Source organism: Pyrus communis, chromosome 10 (genome assembly GCF_041283825.1).
Source record: "Pyrus communis isolate YQ-2024b chromosome 10, ASM4128382v1, whole genome shotgun sequence".
Lineage (NCBI taxonomy): Eukaryota > Viridiplantae > Streptophyta > Magnoliopsida > Rosales > Rosaceae > Pyrus > Pyrus communis.
The window spans coordinates 4925984-4944430 of record NC_142574.1 but is presented as its reverse complement, the minus strand read 5'-3'; the positions used below and the strand labels follow the sequence as shown (position 1 = coordinate 4944430).

General features: G+C 39.3%; 2 protein-coding genes across 2 annotated transcripts; both read left to right on the top strand.

The window, feature by feature from the left end:
- Window positions 1-501: 501 nt before the first annotated feature.
- LOC137729009 (glutamyl-tRNA reductase 2, chloroplastic) lies at window positions 502-3655 on the top strand. Its single transcript, XM_068467825.2, has 3 exons — window positions 502-1094; window positions 1880-2121; window positions 2242-3655. The coding sequence occupies exons 1-3, from the start codon at window positions 836-838 to the stop codon at window positions 3367-3369; spliced, it is 1629 nt and encodes a 542-aa protein (XP_068323926.2). The 5' UTR covers window positions 502-835; the 3' UTR covers window positions 3370-3655.
- Window positions 3656-4710: 1055 nt separating this feature from the next.
- Window positions 4711-8464, top strand: LOC137728941 (protein RMD5 homolog). The gene is made up of 2 exons (XM_068467752.2): window positions 4711-5070; window positions 7067-8464. The coding sequence occupies exon 2, from the start codon at window positions 7098-7100 to the stop codon at window positions 8262-8264; it is 1167 nt and encodes a 388-aa protein (XP_068323853.2). The 5' UTR covers window positions 4711-5070; window positions 7067-7097; the 3' UTR covers window positions 8265-8464.
- Window positions 8465-18447: the final 9983 nt, after the last annotated feature.

Here is an 18447-nt window from a genome sequence, read left to right as displayed (position 1 = left end):
GAAATTGTAGAAGGAAAAATTGGAAGAATTGTAGGAGAAAAATGTGTTTTGTGTGGATGTTTGAACAAATATATATTATATTCGATCTCAATCATTGGATTCAATGTATTTTAACTAACATTTTTTAAAATAACAAAATTTGAATAAGGATCGTTGGATCAACCAACTGTCCAAAAATGCCAACTGTTAGATGCAGAAAAGAGTCGTTGGGCTCTAGGTTGTGGCCGACAGTAGTTGTAACAGTGGGCCCCCCTGTTGGGTGCTAAAGGCTCACGGGCCGCGTGGGGCAAGTGGGCAAGTGAACGGGCCGAGAGTGGGGTAATTTTGGGCGAGTCCACGCGTTTATGGACTAAATCTTGGGAGGTATTTGGCCTTGATTTGGCATTTGGCTTTTAGCCCAAAGATTTGGATTGGGTTGGGTTGTGTTTGGGGGGAGGGGGTGGGGGAGGGAAATAAGTGGGGTATTTTAGCTTTTAGCCCAGGTTGGGTGTAGTCTTAGGCATGGACGGTGGTCAATTAATGGAGTTGGCGAAGTGCTAATGCCAAACACACTCCTCTTCCTTTTTCATTTGGATTGGTTTGACGGTTTTGGTCTGCCATCAAAATTCAAAACGTGTTGTTCAATTTTGACATTGGCTTCCGCCCTTCTGGTCGTCGGTCAGACTCAAACCTCTTCATCTTTCGCACCAAATCCCAAATCCCCAATAAAAATAAAACATTTGAATAATTCCTTCCACCATTCTCTCTCTCTCTCTCTCTCTCTCTCTCTCTCTTCATATACGCCTCGCAGCTCATCTAATCGTCCACCTTCAACTCGAATATCTCTCTCTCTCCAATGGCGGCGGCTGCGAGTGGCTTCGCGACCTCTCTTCCACGGCCCAGCGCGGAGCGCACCACCTCCTATTCTTTCTCTACATTGCATTCCCAAATCCGGATCCCGGACAGGCCTCTCCAAACCACAACGCTCAGAGGAGGACCCGCTTTGAACCCTAGGTGTGAAATGGGCTCCGAGAATTCGGTTCAGACGGTCAACATCGGTTCCAGGTCTTTGAGCTCTTCGGCTCTCGAGCTCCTCAAAACCTCCGCAGCTGACAGTGAGTCCTTCATCTCCATTCAATTACTCATTTGCATATACCGTGCCTTCCCAATTGCATGGCAATTTTAATTTGTCAAATGACTTGATTTGCATAATATGCTCAATCCTTGATTTGGTATTTTAGTGTATTATTCAATTGGAAGGGTGGTTGCTAATACTAAAATCAATTTTCTTAATCACTAATTATGTGTTCATCTGACAATTAGCATAGTTGGAAGTGCTTGGTTCCTAATAGTCTAAGGATGTTTGCTGATGAGTCCATGGGAGGTCTGAGGTTAGATTGTCTTGTTTGTTTAAGGAGAATTGCGGTGCGTCTCAGATCCTTTTGTAGGTGCAGGGTACTTGTTCTTCCGCTTTCTTTGGGGGTTTGGGCTAGTGGGTTCTTAATTGATCATGTTTACGGGCCTTAATCCAGCATTCAGATACCCATTGTCGAAATCTGGTTTTCTCAGAACTTTGGAAACCATGAGGTGTCCGAGAGAGTCGCCATTTTTCTTTGATTTTTCCCATGTTGTCAAAAGTTTTTCCCTTTCTGGGGTTTATGGGTTATAGTTGTAGTGGTATACGTGTGTGTACTTTCAGGGAGTGGTCATCTGTTTTGTGTTATATTTGGTGTAATCGTGATGAAATTTGCTAGCTGAATAACTAGCTGCCAGATAAATCCGGGGTTAATATTTGTATTTCCTCTCAACTCTCCATTTTGTTACAGTGAGTGTGTAGTTATCTATCTTACAAAGATATTGATGGCACTACTTAATTTGGGGATCTTTTAATTTCTGTTAGGATATACGAAAGAGAGGAGCAGCATTGCAGTAATAGGGCTGAATGTTCACACTGCTCCAGTTGAGATACGTGAGAAACTTGCCATCCCTGAAGCGCAGTGGTCTCAAGCCATTGGCGAGCTCTGTGCTTTGAACCATATAGAAGAAGCTGCTGTGCTTAGTACTTGTAACCGTATGGAAATATATGTTGTAGCTCTCTCTCAGCATCGTGGGGTTAAAGAAGTGACTGAATGGATGTCAAAGGTACTAATCTTATTTGTTCTTCATTCAACAAATTTCCTTCATTCAGTGCTTATTTGTTCTTCTTTCAGTTTATTGGCAAAATTAAGTTAAAATGGGTTAATTATTTACTTTTTTCTTCAGGTCAGTGGTGTTCCGGTCTCTGAGCTTTGTAAACATCGGGTTTTGTTGTACAACAAAGATGCGACCCAGCACCTATTTGAAGTAGCTGCTGGGCTTGATTCTCTTGTGCTAGGAGAAGGTCAAATCCTTGCTCAAGTCAAACATGTTGTGAAAGTTGGACAGGGAGTACCTGGTTTTGATAGGAAAATCAGTGGTCTGTTCAAGCATGCAATCACTGTTGGGAAGCGAGTTAGATCTGAGACCAACATTGCCTCAGGGTCAGTTTCTGTCAGTTCAGCTGCTGTGGAGCTAGCCCTAATGAAGCTTCCAGAACCTTCTTATGCTACTGCCAGAGTGTTGGTGATTGGTGCAGGCAAGATGGGAAAACTTGTGATTAAACATTTAGTTGCAAAAGGGTGTACAAAAATGGTGATTGTTAATAGGAGTGAGGAGAAAGTGGCTGCCCTATGCGAAGAGTTAAAGGATGTTGAAATAATCTACAGGCCACTCTCAGATATGCTAGCATGCGCTGCTGAAGCGGATGTCATTTTCACTAGCACTGCATCAGAAACCCCATTATTCTTGAAAGAACATGTACAGATGCTTCCCTCTGTGAGTCCAGAACTTGGAAATCGGCTTTTCATTGACATATCTGTCCCTAGGAATGTGGAACCATGCATCTCAGATCTTGAAGCTGCGACTGTATATAATGTAGATGACCTCAAAGAGGTTGTGGCTGCTCACAAGGAGGATAGGCTAAGGAAGGCTATGGAAGCTCAGACAATTATCACCGAGGAATCAAATAAATTTGAAGCTTGGAAGGATTCTCTTGAGACTGTTCCTACCATCAAGAAGTTTAGAGCTTATGCTGAGAGGATCAGGGCTTCCGAGGTTGAAAAGTGTTTGTCAAAGATGGGTGATGATATCTCTAAGAAGCAAAAAAAGGCTATTTACGATCTTAGCATGGGAATAGTGAACAAACTCCTTCATGGTCCAATGGAACACCTCAGATGTGATGGAAGTGACAATCGTGCTTTGAGTGAGATACTAGAGAATATGCGTGCTCTAAACAGAATGTTTGATCTCGAGACAGATACATCTTTGTTGGAAGAAAAGGTTCGAGCCAAGGTGGAACGAACCCGGAGATAAGGAGCCCCTTGTAGCTGTTTTTGTCCTAGCTCGAGTTGCAATTATATTAGAGCTCCACGTACTGACGCTGCTGCTTGCCATTGCATGCATAGAAAGTAATTTGGAGGCTTTGTGTTTATTGATTTATATTCTTGGGGGACAATTAAATCTGCCCAAATCAACGTAGTTAACAAATGTTCAAGATCGTAGGCACCAAAGCCAAAGTTTTGAGGGGAAATTGATGTAATTCTTGTAACAATTCATTGAAATTTCAGTGTTATAGTCTAGATAACACTACTTTTAGACATGTCCTCTTTCTTTTTCGGGAGCATTTTGCTTACAACCTTAATTCAAATTGTATGCTGACCACCCTCCTTCTAAGATGTGAACAATACTTGGCTACTCAAAGATAAGTAGTCATTCTTACTCAAAACTCTTAGTATTTTAATCACAAAGCTTTGTACTTATGTTCAGAACCGTTTATACTATGAATCACACTGTAAAGATCATCTCTGCAAAAAATAAATTAAAACTAAGGTTGTTTAGTTAATCTATTGTAGCAAATACATAGACGGTTCGTAATGCTTTTACCAATATCGTTTATTTGTTTTTAAACAGTTTGATGACTAAACGATCTTAATTTTAATTAATTTTTTGCAGGTGTGATCTTTATAGGATAATTTATAATATGAACGATTCTGATTATAAACATGAAGTTTTATAAATTAACAATGAATAATTTTAAGAAATTTTGAGAAGAAATTCCTACTCATCTTTGAGTAGTCAAGTATTATTTCTAAAATATCATGTCTTTTTTTTGGGAGCATATTTTGTTTTATTAATGTTCGTTAGAAATATCTTCGTCTTCAACGTCAAAATGATCAATTGCCTCTGGTGGAGATGTTGAAACGGTGGAAATAGATGTTGCAGTTTGACCGTTCACTTTGGTTATCCTCCACTGAATCCAAGAATCTAGTAACTATTAACAAAACTCTATATGTCTACTGAAAAATGATGAAAAGATCAAAATGGTTTTACTGTTTTTTTTTCTCAATAGCAAAGAATGGTTTAAAGATTGTCGCCAAAAAGTTAGCGGAAAGGACATATCCTTTCTTCCTAATTTATCAAGTTTGGGAATCTAAACCATTAAAATTTGATCTAACGGGCTCACTTTAAAATTTATAATAACTTTAGTCGTTGAATCAAATTTAATAATTCGGATCTCCAAACTTGATGGATTAGAAGGAGAGATCAAATCTTTTGCATCGAAAATAAGTGTGATCTTTCTGTGGTCTCAATAAGTATCTGACACGTATTCATTATCTTAACTTTTGTTAATTTTATTGTCATAAATTTAATATGTATAAGAAGTTTATTGGGGTTATAGAGATACCACACCCAAGGAAGGGATCTTTTCCAAAGTTAGCATGGGTGGAATTGTTTTATGGAAAACGCATGGGTGGAATTGTTAGTCGTACACAAACAAAACCCTTCGACCTCCAAACTTCCCAGAAACGTAAAGGAAAAGGATACAGACGATATTACGTAGAGCTCAAGGGCAAAATCAGCAGACCAACACACTCGCACGTGTACCACCAAAATTTCTCTCCCAAACTCGCACGCTTGCGTTCTTCTCTCTGTCTTCTCTCTCTCCTCAATCCTCCAACATCGAACCAGAGCTTCTTTTCGAGGAATTTACCCCCTCGATTTCGATCCAATTCGGTAAATTTTCATTTACTTTAACTGAATTTTTGTGAAATATCAGTTTCTTAATCTCTGTTTGGTTGCCGAGAAATAGTAGGAAAAAAAAGTGATATCAAATTCCAAATCTTATGTTTTGTGTAAAGGCATGATTGAATCGAAACTAGCTGAACGAAATCATTTTTTTTTTTTTAATTCAGTTTATTTTCTTATCGAATCAAACAAGGATTGGGGTTGTCTAAAATTAGTAGTAGCAGTTGTAATTATCAGGCTCGAGGGTGGAGATTTATTTTTTGTTTTTAGTTTTTCGTTCACAAAGTGTGAAATTGTGACGTGTTTTCGCTACCCGGTGTTTTTGAAAAGTAAAATTAGTAGTAGACTTAATTGGATGAGTAGTGAAATTTGGTTTAGTGTGGGATTGTAATTTGGCAATTGCTTTCTGTGTAACTTGAATTTGGCATTGTCTCTGTCTTTACAAGTTTCAAAATTTCAATGAGGGTGTGCAAAATTTGATCTTTGATGAATTATTGGGTTGCGTTTTATTGATACGTTCTTTTTCGTTACTGGAACAATTTATTGATCAACTGATACAATTAGGAGCAAGAAAAGGTATTCCTTGCTTCTCCTTAAGGTTTCTCTTTTGTGTTTTTTTCTTGAAGGCAGCAAATCGTGTCTAATATTTATTGAAGATAATGCGAGTTTTGTGTTTTTGCTGCCTACTTTATCTTTTTGTAAGCAATTTGTGATATCACTCTAGCGCTTGATTTAATGAAGATAATAGAGAGTTTTATATATTGGTTGCTAACTTTATCATCTTGTAAGCAATCCATGATATCACTGTGGTGTTTTTTGTTGGAGGTTTTTGTGAACTGTAGGGAGAATACCTACCTTGTAGTTGTTGTTACTTTGCTTTGCAGTAGCTTAATAGAATCTTCTTCTTCTATCTGTGGCGTCTTTATTCATCATTGTCAAGTTGTTGGCCTTGGGATATGTCTTGCATACATAGAAGAGAGCTTCTTAAAACGGAGTGATGGACGATGTTGAATTGGTGTTTGTATGATATGGATGGTGTGGGGACATTTCATGTGTGCATTTATCTTCATGAACTTCGGAAGCCTCGTTTTGCATGTATGATTCTGTGCAAGCCAAGATGCAGCCCTCACTTGACTGTTTAATCAGTTGAGTAATTTAAGCACCAAAGGTGTTTTAGGCATTTTTGTTAATGGACGTCATATTGTTCGTAAGAATATTTCCATGGCATCATGTTGTTGTATATGTTCTTCATATAGTGTATTCAAAATTTAAATATGATGTGTTCTGTGCTTTTATTTGTCCAAATATCATACCTGCCCCTTCATTTGGTCACTTCCCTTCTTTGCTTGATCCTTGAAAATGATTGCCTTGAAAATAAACTCTTCTATGGGATTTAGTGGTGGTCCGTAACTGAAGTTAGGATGATTTTTCACATAGGTTGGCACGCTGTGTAGAACCTTGTCTGATTTTGGGTAATGGGATTCAAAATTTTTAAAGTACGGTTCGGACCCGTATATCTCTATCCGCAATACCAATTTACTGTAGTAAAGATGACTAGCTAACTCAGGTGGAGCTGTGCAGGAATCTAACTAAACTTTGGGAAGCTTTAGATGAGCCCAAGATTGAGCTCAAGTTAACCTTTATATATTTCATAATAAACATTTGTGCCTTTTGGTTTGCATTTTTTTCCTGTGGGAATTTTCACAAACAATTGCACTACTATGGCATAGAATGTCATCTACCTACCTTTCTCTATAATTTGGTTCAGTTATCCTCTTTGATCTTTATTGCTCAAATGAATTTTTTAATTATTCTCATTAGTGGCGCAACTTTCCATTTTCTTAGATTTTGTTAATTGCCTTTAGCACAATTACGTCTGAGGAGAAACAAAATTCCAGCCTTCTGATAATTGCATTCAAGAAAATACATTTGTGTTGCTTATTTTGTGGCGTTGTGGAGTCAAAGAAACTTTTGCCTTTGTCAGCCTTGCAGGAGCCTTCCACTTGGACAGGAAGATGGAGCTAAGTACCATCAAAGATGCATTTGAGTGTGTCGTTAAGAAGCAAAAGCTATGTTGTTCTAAATCCCAAGACGTAATCTACCAAGTTGGTCGTGAAATTGAACAGACACTGACAGAAATCCTTTCAGCTCATGATCCCACTTCTCCTGTTGATTATAGATCTGTCCTTGCAGACCTTAAAGTCAAGCTCAATGGAATTGGCCCAATCCCCCAGTTAGAAGGGTCACATAAGGAACTAGTTGTAAGCCTTAGCAAGTACACTAAACTCCTTGAAAGGTCTTTGAATTCCGACATATCAAAAGCATACAGATATGTTGATTTTGACCATCATATTGTGAATCAGATGATTGCGAATCATTTTTATCGGGAAGGTTCATTTAATCTGGGAGATGGCATAATAGATGAGGCTGGAGAACCAGAATCAACCATTTTAAAATCTCAGTTCATGGAATTGCATCAGATAGTTGAGGCTATGAAGGTTAAGAACCTTGAGCCTGCTCTTAACTGGGTCTCAGCTAACCGTGAGAAGCTGAATCAAATTGGTTCGAATCTCGAGGTTAAACTTCATAGTTTGCAGTTTCTGGAGATTTTACAAAAGGGAAATCTAGCCAGTGCACTTCAGTATGCCAGGACTTGCCTTTCTCCTTTTGCTTCCCCTCCCTCCCCTCACAAGGATGAGGTCGTGAAGCTCATGGGTTGCCTGATATATGCTGGAAGGCTGGACAGCTCCCCATATTCTGAGATTACATCCCCAACCCATTGGGAGAAATCGATGGAGGATCTTACACGGCAGTTCTGCAGCCTCTTGGGGCAGTCTTATAATAGCCCGTTGAGTATGACAATGGCTGCTGGTTTTGAGGGGTTGCCGACTCTCTTAAAGCTGGCAAATGTAATGGCTGCAAGGAAGCAGGAGTGGCAGGCAATGAAACAATTGCCAGTACCTGTGGACTTGGGAAAGGAATTTCAGTTCCATTCAATATTTGTTTGTCCTGTGAGTAGAGATCAAGGCAGCCAAGAGAATCCACCTATGTTGATGCCGTGTTTGCATGTACTCTGCAAGCAGTCGATCTTGAAGCTGTCAAAAAGCGGCACTCGTACATTTAAATGCCCATACTGTCCGGCGGAGGCTTCAGTTGCTCAGTGCAGACCGCTATATTTCTGAATGGTATTTGATGGTCCTCTGCAAGAAGAGATGTATGGTAAGATATACGGGGAAATAGCATCCATGTGGGTTATCAGTTTGTATATAGAAATTCCTTCTGGACTCGTTTGATTCTTGATGTAGGATTAATTTGCATAAAAGTGTCGAACTTGCCTCTTTATGTGTTGGAATGTGATGCGATACAAAGTTTCTGTTTGAAAGTTTGAAACCACCCTAGAAAATGACCATTGCCTCTCTCATCAAGGAATTGCAATGTGTAGATTGCGTGTTTGAAGAACAAACCAAAAGTTGAGTTTGTACGGCCCCAATTCTAATTGTAAATGATGGCAAGTAGAAGGTGAAGTAGTGAACCTAGTGGTGGGTGTTTTTTTTTTTGAAAGGAGACCAACTGGTAGTTTCATCACTATACGATAGAAGTTTTTTGAGTGAGTAGTGCAAGGTGGTGGAATTTTGTGATTTAGAATTAAAAGAATATTAAAACCTCTTTCTTTTGTCTCCCTTCTCTCTCAAACTGTCTCTGTGAAAGTGAAACACAAACCCAAGAAACTTTCGCCGCCTGCCCTAGCCTTTGGCTTAGGTGCCGGAGGCATCTACACCTCCTCCTTTCTTCTTTTCCTATCTCTTCTTTCTTCTTCCTCCCCCCCCCCCCCCCACCCCCCAGGCGAGCTTTTCTCAGTTTCTCTCTCCTTTGCCCTCTCCCTCTTTTCCTCCCCTCTCATCTCCTCTGTTCATTCCCTTTCCCCACATCCCTGATCCTCTTCCTTCCACTTTTCCAGTTTTCTTCCTTCCTTTTTAATTATCAATTCTCCCTTGAGTTTAACCTTAGTTTTTCTTGAGATGAGTTGCAACTATTTCGTGCTTCATGCCCCTTATCCGGTGTTTTTCGCGAGAATTTATCAAATATAGCAAAAAATTAACCCTTAATTTCAAAAATGTCAGTTTTATAAAAACTTTCATATATTTTCAAAATCTCACTTAAATAGACATAACTACCCTCAATTTATATGAATAACTAATTGTTAAACTTAAAACTTCTTGTGCTATAATTTCTAACTAAAACTTTCTCCTTTTTTTCTTCTTTTCTTTTCCAAACGAAGAGCAAAAGTTTTCTCTCAATTTTATTTTAATAAATAATCAAGGAAACCTTTCTTTCTCACATGGTTCACAGAGAACACTTGTATGTTATAAAAGTGAACTATCAGAGTAAAGAAATAAAAGTAATTATCTTTTAATTGTCAGAAATGTGAAGAATTATACGTACAACCAAAATAAACAATAAAATGATCAAAAGAAAATATTTATTCATTACACCCCAATTTCTTGGCCCAAACAATAAAATGATAGAAAGAAAATTGTATTCATAAAACTCCAATTTAAAAGGGTTCTACAAAGTAGGATGTATTTGAACGGGATTCCTGCAAGTTTGTTTATAATGGCCATTTGAACCACATTTTGAACACTTTTGAGTTGATTTTTCCACTCCATGTGACGAGATCCTCTTTTCTTTGCGCCTACCATATCTTCTTCGTGTAATTGGTGGTAGGACAATTCTTTCACACACATCATCAGTTACTATCCAATCAGTTTGATCACCAACTGGCCATATAACTTCTGCATAGGCAATGACCAAGGAGTTTGTAGTATAATAATGAGAACACATAGGATAACATGAAAGTTGTCGGTGTCTACATGCAGCACAAGCATGTGAGCAAGGGAGTTGGTCAAGATCAAATTGTCGGCATGTGCAATTATTTTCCTCTAAATTCACAACTTTAATACGAGATCCATCATATACATGAAATGAGTATGTTGCAATGGGCGATACCTACATGTTTACATACATATATATTACTCAAACAAAAGAAGAACTAAACAACCAAAAAAAAATTCCGAACCAAATCACCTTGAGTAACAAAGTTACGACTTGTTTGTAATGGGTCATCATTATCTTCCGAAGAAAATACTTTCTACTTTAATGTAACACACAAGGGAATCTTTCAAGACCTCGAAGGGTTTTCAAAAATAAATGCCCTCACATCATCATCATCAACTATATCTGTAGGCCAAGTAGTTTCCATTGCGTTATATATGACTTTCATACTTATCTTATACTCATTTGGGTCCACATTCACAATACCATGTACTTTCTTCTGAAGCTCCACAAATGTAATTTTGTCTGAAACAAGTAACCCTTTCGTTTTGTAATTTTTGTACGTTGAGTCAGCCCACCTCCCACCATAGTTGACACACCCTGATCGAAATCATGGCGTGCTGGCTGTCACGTGAGAGTGATGTAGCCATGTGCACAGTGCGGAAGTATAATTAATAAAACAATTACGAATAAATAAAAACCAAACAACTAAATAAACTAGTTAAAGTAATACGCTAGTGTAAGGCTAAGTGTGATAAACATAATTAGAGCACAAAAAGCCTAAGTGCAATCCAGTAGGACGAATACTAATTACATAACACCCAAAGGTGATCCTACATTTGTGATGTTCAGTCAGAATCACCATCAAAGTCCTCGTGATCCACCAAAGTGCTTCTACCTAAAACATGGAGGGGCGCAAAACAGAAAGTGTGAGTGGGCAAAAACAAAGCTTTTCAAAATCATTTCATTTCTCAAAAGTTCTAACCCCTCACCGTAAAACCTGTATAATTTCCTAGAAAATAGAATATATGAATATATATATATATATATATATATATATATATATATATTCAACTGACACACCCCAATCGAAATCAAGGCATGCTAGCCGTCATGCCTTGATTTCGGTTGGGGTGTGTCAGTTTGATATCAGAACACAAAAAGCCTAAGTGCAGTCCAGTAGGACGAATACTAATTACACAACACCCAAAGGTGATCCTACATTTGTGTTGTTCTGTCAGAACCATCGTCAAAGTCCTCATGAGCCACCAAAGCACTTCCACCTAAAACTTGGAGGGGCGCAAAACAGAAAGTGTGAGTGGACAAAAACAAAGTTTTTCAAAATCATTTCATTTCTCAAAAGTTCTAACCCCTTGCCTGGGCCGAATCATGAGAAAGGTTGGGCGTTAATACATACAGCATTAATATCTACGCAAAACATCATGCATTTCAGCAATGGAAGACGAACCTTGTTGATTAAGGTGCTATTCTAGAAGTTAACTTCCAATTCCTTTAAGCATTGAAAAAAATTTAATTAATATTGCTTACCAAACCAACCTAAGATGAATAAAAACACAGAAAGAAAAACTTTATTGCGTAAACTCTAATTTTTCAAATATGCACTGAAGAACTATTAGCACTGCCTCTAATTGATTGGCAAATGCTATTAGATTTGTCAATCTTCCATTGACATAAAAAAAACCTAATTTTTCTAATATGCGCCAAAGAATTTCTATTTCGTAAACTTTACAAAAATTGACAGTCCGTTCTTCAATAAAAGTCAACCAAAGGAAGAAACTACAAAAGCAAAGAGAAAACATAGACTAGGAAGAATGAAAAAATTAACCATCTACACTCACCTTCATATGTTTAGGGTTGCACAAAGTCTCCACAGTAGCCGATGCCTTCACTATCTCTCCACCATTTTTTAGGTTTTGCCGTCCAAAATATCAATCTAATAGGGTTTTGGTTTTTTTTTTTTAAATTTATTTGGTTTTTAAAGTTTAAGGGAATTTGTGTCTATTTAAGTGATATTTTGTATATATTTGAAAGTTTTTATAAAAAATAACATTTTTGAAATTAAGGGCTAATATTTGGCTATATTTGATAAATACTTATTTTTCGCCTGCTTTTACTGTTTTTTGTCTTTTTAATTTTTCCTTCCTCCCACTTCCTTAGCCATGATATTCTATCCCCACCCCACCATGTGATCGGATCGATGGGTTTCGATCAGAAATTGAATCTCATATCCACTTCTCTCCCACACTCCACCTCCCCCAACCAGCATGTCGGATCTCTATCGAGGTCAAGTGTTTTGTGGCCTTAGCCACATTAAGGGTATTCTACACACCCCTTTAGCTCACTTTCTACCCATAAGATACCTTCTTTGTATATATTTGCATGCATTCAGGAAGGGGACTTGGTGATGTCTACCTTCTCAATTCGGAATTTAGCTTCCTCCGTAGATGTGGCGGCGGCAATCTGGTTTATGCTGCTTGAGATTAAGATTTTTGTTGAAAATTCTCAACTTGAGAATTCTTCCAATTCCACGTATATAAGCAAATTAAACACCCTTTGGAAATCCCACAAAGTTTTTCTGTTGTGTCGGGCTACTCCAATGGCCTGATTTTCGTTAAAAACAAACATGAGGAGATTGGTTTATGGAATCCGTCAATTCAAAGGTGGAAGACGATTCCTTACCCAACAACCATTGATCGGATTCCACCGGGTTTAAGCAAGACCCTCTTCTACGGACTCTGGTATGATTCAACTCATGATGACTATAAAGTTTTAGCAATTGTGAAGCTTGCGCATACGATGGAGATAAGGGAGGAGGAGATAGTTGCAGGTAGTGTATCTGTGTGTTATTAAGTCTCTGTATATAGCCCAACTCATGGAAAAGGATCCTAACCTTGCCTTGCCGCAGTTCTGCTTGTCACCTTGCCGGTTCAATCATGTCTGTAGAGGATGTTCTAGGTTGGCTCATGCATAACAAATCGGATAGAAATCCCTTCAAAATTCTAACCCTTAATCTTTCCAGCCACAAGTACGAGGAGTTTCTCACACCACCTGTCTGTTGGAAATTCAAATCAAAACAGGTTGTAAAATGTTGCTGCTAGCTGTTTGTTTCTTTCCAGCTACAAAGAACAAAGTCTCATCCATGTGCTAGCCGAAAGGTGTTGAAAGACAGCAAGGAATGATGCAGAGCATGTGTGTAAAAGTGTCTAGCAGCTGGTGCATATGTGAAAAGGTGTAAAGATGGTAATCACCATCTGTTGCTGCATGTGTTTGAACGGCTGGAACACCATCTCTTATTGCATGTGTTGTCTTATTGTTTATTAATTTCTGTTTTGTATAAATAGGCCTTTCATGCTAGGCTTTAGGCATACATCCGAATCCCATTTTCTGATTGTATTCTCTCAGGTTCATAAGCTTGTAAGCTTCTGTTTTTTTCATCAGTTTGTAAACTGCCTTTTATTTCATATATCAAGAAAGTGTGGTTCGTGGAAGCTTGTTATTTCCTATCCCTTCTCCATTTGTTAGTCCAATTTTATTGAGAGTGAAAGTGAGAGGTGTGATAGAGTTTGTAAACTTATCACCCACATATTTTGGTATTGAGTTAGTAAACTCTTGTGAATACCAACAATTGGTATCAGAGCTAGAATACCATTCTGGCAAGTGCAGTAGCTATGGCGTCCAATTTAGTGCAACTCCAGGTTCCCACATTGAAGAAAGAAAATTATGAAAGATGGTGCATCCAATTCAAAGCATTGTTTGGATCACAGGAGCTATGGGAAGTTGTCAGTAGTGGGTATGTTGTACCCACTGCCGAGCAAGAAGCTGCATATACTGCAGAACAAAGGAACACTCTCAAGGACTTACGAAAGAAGGACCAGAAGGCACTGTATCTTCTATACCAGGGTCTAGAAGATTCAACGTTCGAGAAAGTTGCAGAAGCAACAACGAGCAAGCAAGTATGGGATGCACTCAGTACAATCTACAAAGGAGTAGATCGAGTCAAGAAAGTAAGGTTACAGTCACTTCGAGCAGATTTTGAAACTGCTCATATGAATGAAGGGGAGAGCATCTCCGACTATCACTCAAGGCTCATTATGATAGTAAATCAGATGAGGAGAAATGGCGAGAGACTCGATGAAGTACGAGTTGTGGAGAAGATACTCCGGTCACTCACATCTAAGTTTGAGCATGTGGTGACTGCCATTGAGGAATCCAAGGATTTGGAGGTGATGAGCGCAGAGGAGCTACTAGGATCCCTCCTAGTTCACGAGCAACGCATTCAGAAGAATGCAAACCCCACAACGCTAGAGCAAGCTTTGGAGTCAAAGTTGAATATTGACAAACCAAATGGAGGTCGTGGGCAGTGGAACTCACGTTGTGGGAGTTCATCTAACCGTAGCCGAGGACGAGCTCGAGGAAGAGGTCGAGGCTATGCACAAAATCGAGGTCAGTCTTAGGAGTGGAGATCTACTCGAGGAAAGGCGCATATCCAGTGTCATAACTGTAAGCAATATGGACATTATGCCAATGAATGTTCACATAAAAATGGTGAGCATGTCAACATGGCAGAATCAAGTGGAAATACTGATGAAGAACTTACAGTCTTGCTAGCACACCATGATTCCAGTAGTCAACAAGATGTTTGGTATTTGGACTCTGGTGCAAACAATCACATGTGTGGAAAGAAGGAGTTTTTTGCCGAACTCAAAGATGGGGCCTATGGATCTGTAAGTCTTGGTGACTCCTCAAAGTTGCCAGTTGAAGGCAAAGAGAAGATCAAGATCATCCAGAAGGATGGTAAAGAAGAATACATCTCCGATACCTACTACATACCAGGTATGAAGAGCAACATTCTAAGCATTGGTCAACTGCTCCAAAAAGGGTACATTATACATATGGAGAACATGCTTCTCACTCTCAGGAATGCAAGGATAAAGCATATTGCACGTGTTCGAATGTCAAAGAACCGGATGTTTCCGTTGAATTTGAACACAAAGATTGGAAGCTGCAACATCGGTGTAAAGGAAGATGAGTCATGGAAATGGCATCTTCGATTTGGCCATCTTCATTTCAATGGCCTAAAGTTGCTGTCAAGTGGAGGCATGGTTCGTGGTCTACCCCAAATTGAAGCCACACGCCAAGTATGTGAAGGTTGTGTGCTTGGCAAGCAAGCACGACTATCGTTCCCTGTTGGTGATACATGGAGAGCAAAGGCACCACTGCAGTTGGTGCACACAGATATATGTGGTCCATTGGATCCCATGTCTTATGGAGGTAATAGGTATTTTATTACCTTCATTGATGATTTCAGTAGAAAGACTTGGGTCTATTTTCTCAAGGAGAAGTCAGCTGCCCTAAAAATTTTCAAGGAGTTCAAGGCACTCACAGAGGCTAAAAGTAACCACAAGCTTGTGGCTGTGAGATCAGATAGAGGTGGAGAATACACCTCCAATGCTTTCCAAGCATACTGCAAGGAGCAAGGAATTAGGCATCAACTTACTGCTGCCTATTCCCCACAGCAAAATGGGATAGCCGAAAGAAAGAATCGAACCATCCTTGACATGACAAGGTCCATGCTTAAGGAGAAGAATTTGCCAAAAGAGTTATGGGCAGAAGCTGTAGCTTGTTCGATTTATTTGTTGAATCGATGTCCAACAAAGAGTGTCAAGAGGATGACACCACAAGAGGCTTGAAGTGGATACAAGCCGAATGTTACACACCTAAGAATTTTTGGGTGTGTTGCATATGCTCAAGTTCCAGAAGCCAAGAGGAGGAAACTTGATGATAGAGGTGAGAAGTGTGTGTTTGTGGGCTATAGTGAAGAGTCCAAGGCATACAAGCTCTACAACCCACTAACTGGCAAACTAGTGGTTAGTAGAGATGTCATCTTCAGCGAGGAAGAGACATGGAAGTGGAACAACAAAGAAGTCAGTAAAGAGAAGATCGTCTCCACTGATTTTGAAGAACCAGAAGTTGTACCACCGATTGAGCAACAGCCTGCTCAAACAATCACAACAACTCCAGTGCACAGAATTGCAAGGAGTGGTCCTACATCTAGTGAGGAAAGTAGCTCCTCAACTCCAGTGAGGTTAAGGAGTCTCACAGAGATTTATGGACAAGAAGAAGAAGAAGAAGAAACCAACCTTTTCTGCTTGTATACAGACCACGAGCCTCTCTCATTCAATGAAGCTGTGGAAAAAGATTGTTGGAAGAAAGCCATGGAAGAAGAGATCCATGCCATCGAGAAGAATGACACTTGGGAGCTGACAAAGCTCCCACCAAATCAGAAGGCTATTGGTGTCAAGTGGGTTTACAAGATCAAACGCACTGCAGATGGGAGTGTGGATCGATACAAATCAAGGCTTGTAGCAAAGGGCTACAAACAGAAGTATGGAGTGGACTATGATGAAGTCTATGCTCCAGTTGCAAGACTTGACACGGTAAGATTACTAATCTCTCTTGCCGCTCATCATAAATGGAAAATTTATCAACTAGATGTCAAGTCAGCCTTCCTTAATGGAGTTCTTGAGGAAGAAGTGTACGTGGAACAACCAGAAGGCTTCCAAGTACAGGGAAAAGAAGATAAGGTGTATCGTTTGAAGAAGGCTTTGTATGGCCTCAAGCATGCACCACGAGCTTGGAACTCAAGGATTGACAACTACCTTCACCAAAATGGATTTCAGAAATGTCCATACGAGCATTCAGTTTACATGAAGAATGGTGCAAAAGGGGAGTTCTTAATTATTTGTCTCTATGTAGATGACTTGTTGTTTACAGGAAACAATGAAGCAATGTTCTGTGAGTTCAAGCAATCCATGTTCAGTGAATTCGAGATGACTGACAATGGATTAATGTCATACTTTCTTGGCATAGAAGTGAAGCAAGGAAGTGATGGTATCTACATTTCTCAACAAAAGTACATGAGAGATATATTGGAGAAATTCAATATGGACAAGTGCAATATTGTCAACACTCCAGTTGCAACTGGATTGAAGCTGTCTAAGGAAGGAGAAGGTGAGTTTGTAAACTCAACCGTGTACAAAAGCTTGGTTGGAAGCCTAAGGTACCTTACAATCACAAGACCTGATATAGTTTATGGTGTTGGACTCGTGAGTCGATACATGGAAACACCAAAGGAGTCTCATTGGCTGGCCGCCAAGAGAATTTTGAGGTACATAAGAGGTACTCTAAACTATGGTCTATTTTATAATTTTGGTGAAGATGCAAAATTATTTGGTTATTCAGATAGTGATTGGGGAGGTGACCAAGATGAAAGGAAAAGCACAACTGGCTATGCCTTTTTTCTAGGTTCAACAGCTTTCTCGTGGACTTCAAAGAAGCAGTCAATCGTTGCCTTGTCATCATGTGAAGCCGAGTATGTACCTGTAGCCTCAACCGTGTGTGAGGCAATTTGGTTAAGGAATCTGTTGAAATCAGTGTGTCATTCACAAGAAGAATCGACCTTGATTCATGTGGATAACATTTCAGCCATCAAGCTTGCTAAGAATCCAGTCTAACATGGAAGGAGCAAGCACATCGATACCAGGTTCCATTTTCTGAGGGACCATGTGAAGCAAAAGACAATTGAACTTGTCTACTGTCACACCAAGGAACAAGTGGCAGACATCTTCACAAAGCCATTGCCAATTGAATCATTCCGGCTACTGCGTGAAATGCTAGGAATGAAGGCGTTTTGATTTGAGGAGGTGTGTTGGAAATTCAAATCAAAACAGGTTGTAAAATGTTGCTGCTAGCTGTTTGTTTCTTTCCAGCTACAAAGAACAAAGTCTCATCCATGTGCTAGCCGAAAGGTGTTGAAAGACAGCAAGGAATGATGCAGAGCATGTGTGTAAAAGTGTCTAGCAGCTGGTGCATATGTGAAAAGGTGTAAAGATGGTAATCACCATCTGTTGCTGCATGTGTTTGAACGGCTGGAACACCATCTCTTATTGCATGTGTTGTCTTATTGTTTATTAATTTCTGTTTTGTATAAATAGGCCTTTCATGCTAGGCTTTAGGCATCCATCCGAATCCCATTTTCTGATTGTATTCTCTCAGGTTCATAAGCTTGTAAGCTTCTGTTTTTTTCATCTGTTTGTAAACTGCCTTTTATTTCATATATCAAGAAAGTGTGGTTCGTGGAAGCTTGTTATTTCCTATCCCTTCTCCATTTGTTAGTCCAATTTTATTGAGAGTGAAAGTGAGAGGTGTGATAGAGTTTGTAAACTTATCACCCACATATTTTGGTATTGAGTTAGTAAACTCTTGTGAATACCAACACTGTCAACGGGGTTGGCCCATTTATACAGCTCCATTTGGAGGTCTTGGGAGGATCTCTTTGTTTTTCTGTAGTTTGTTTATACCCCCGAAGTGATGTTTGGATTATGAAAGAATGTGGAGGGACAAAATCATGGACCCTAATTTATTCTATTGAGGAGGCAACTTTGTCTTGGAGAATCTGTAGCTGCAAACCTTTGGTGTTTTCAAAGGATGGTGATATGGTTCTTGTGTCGC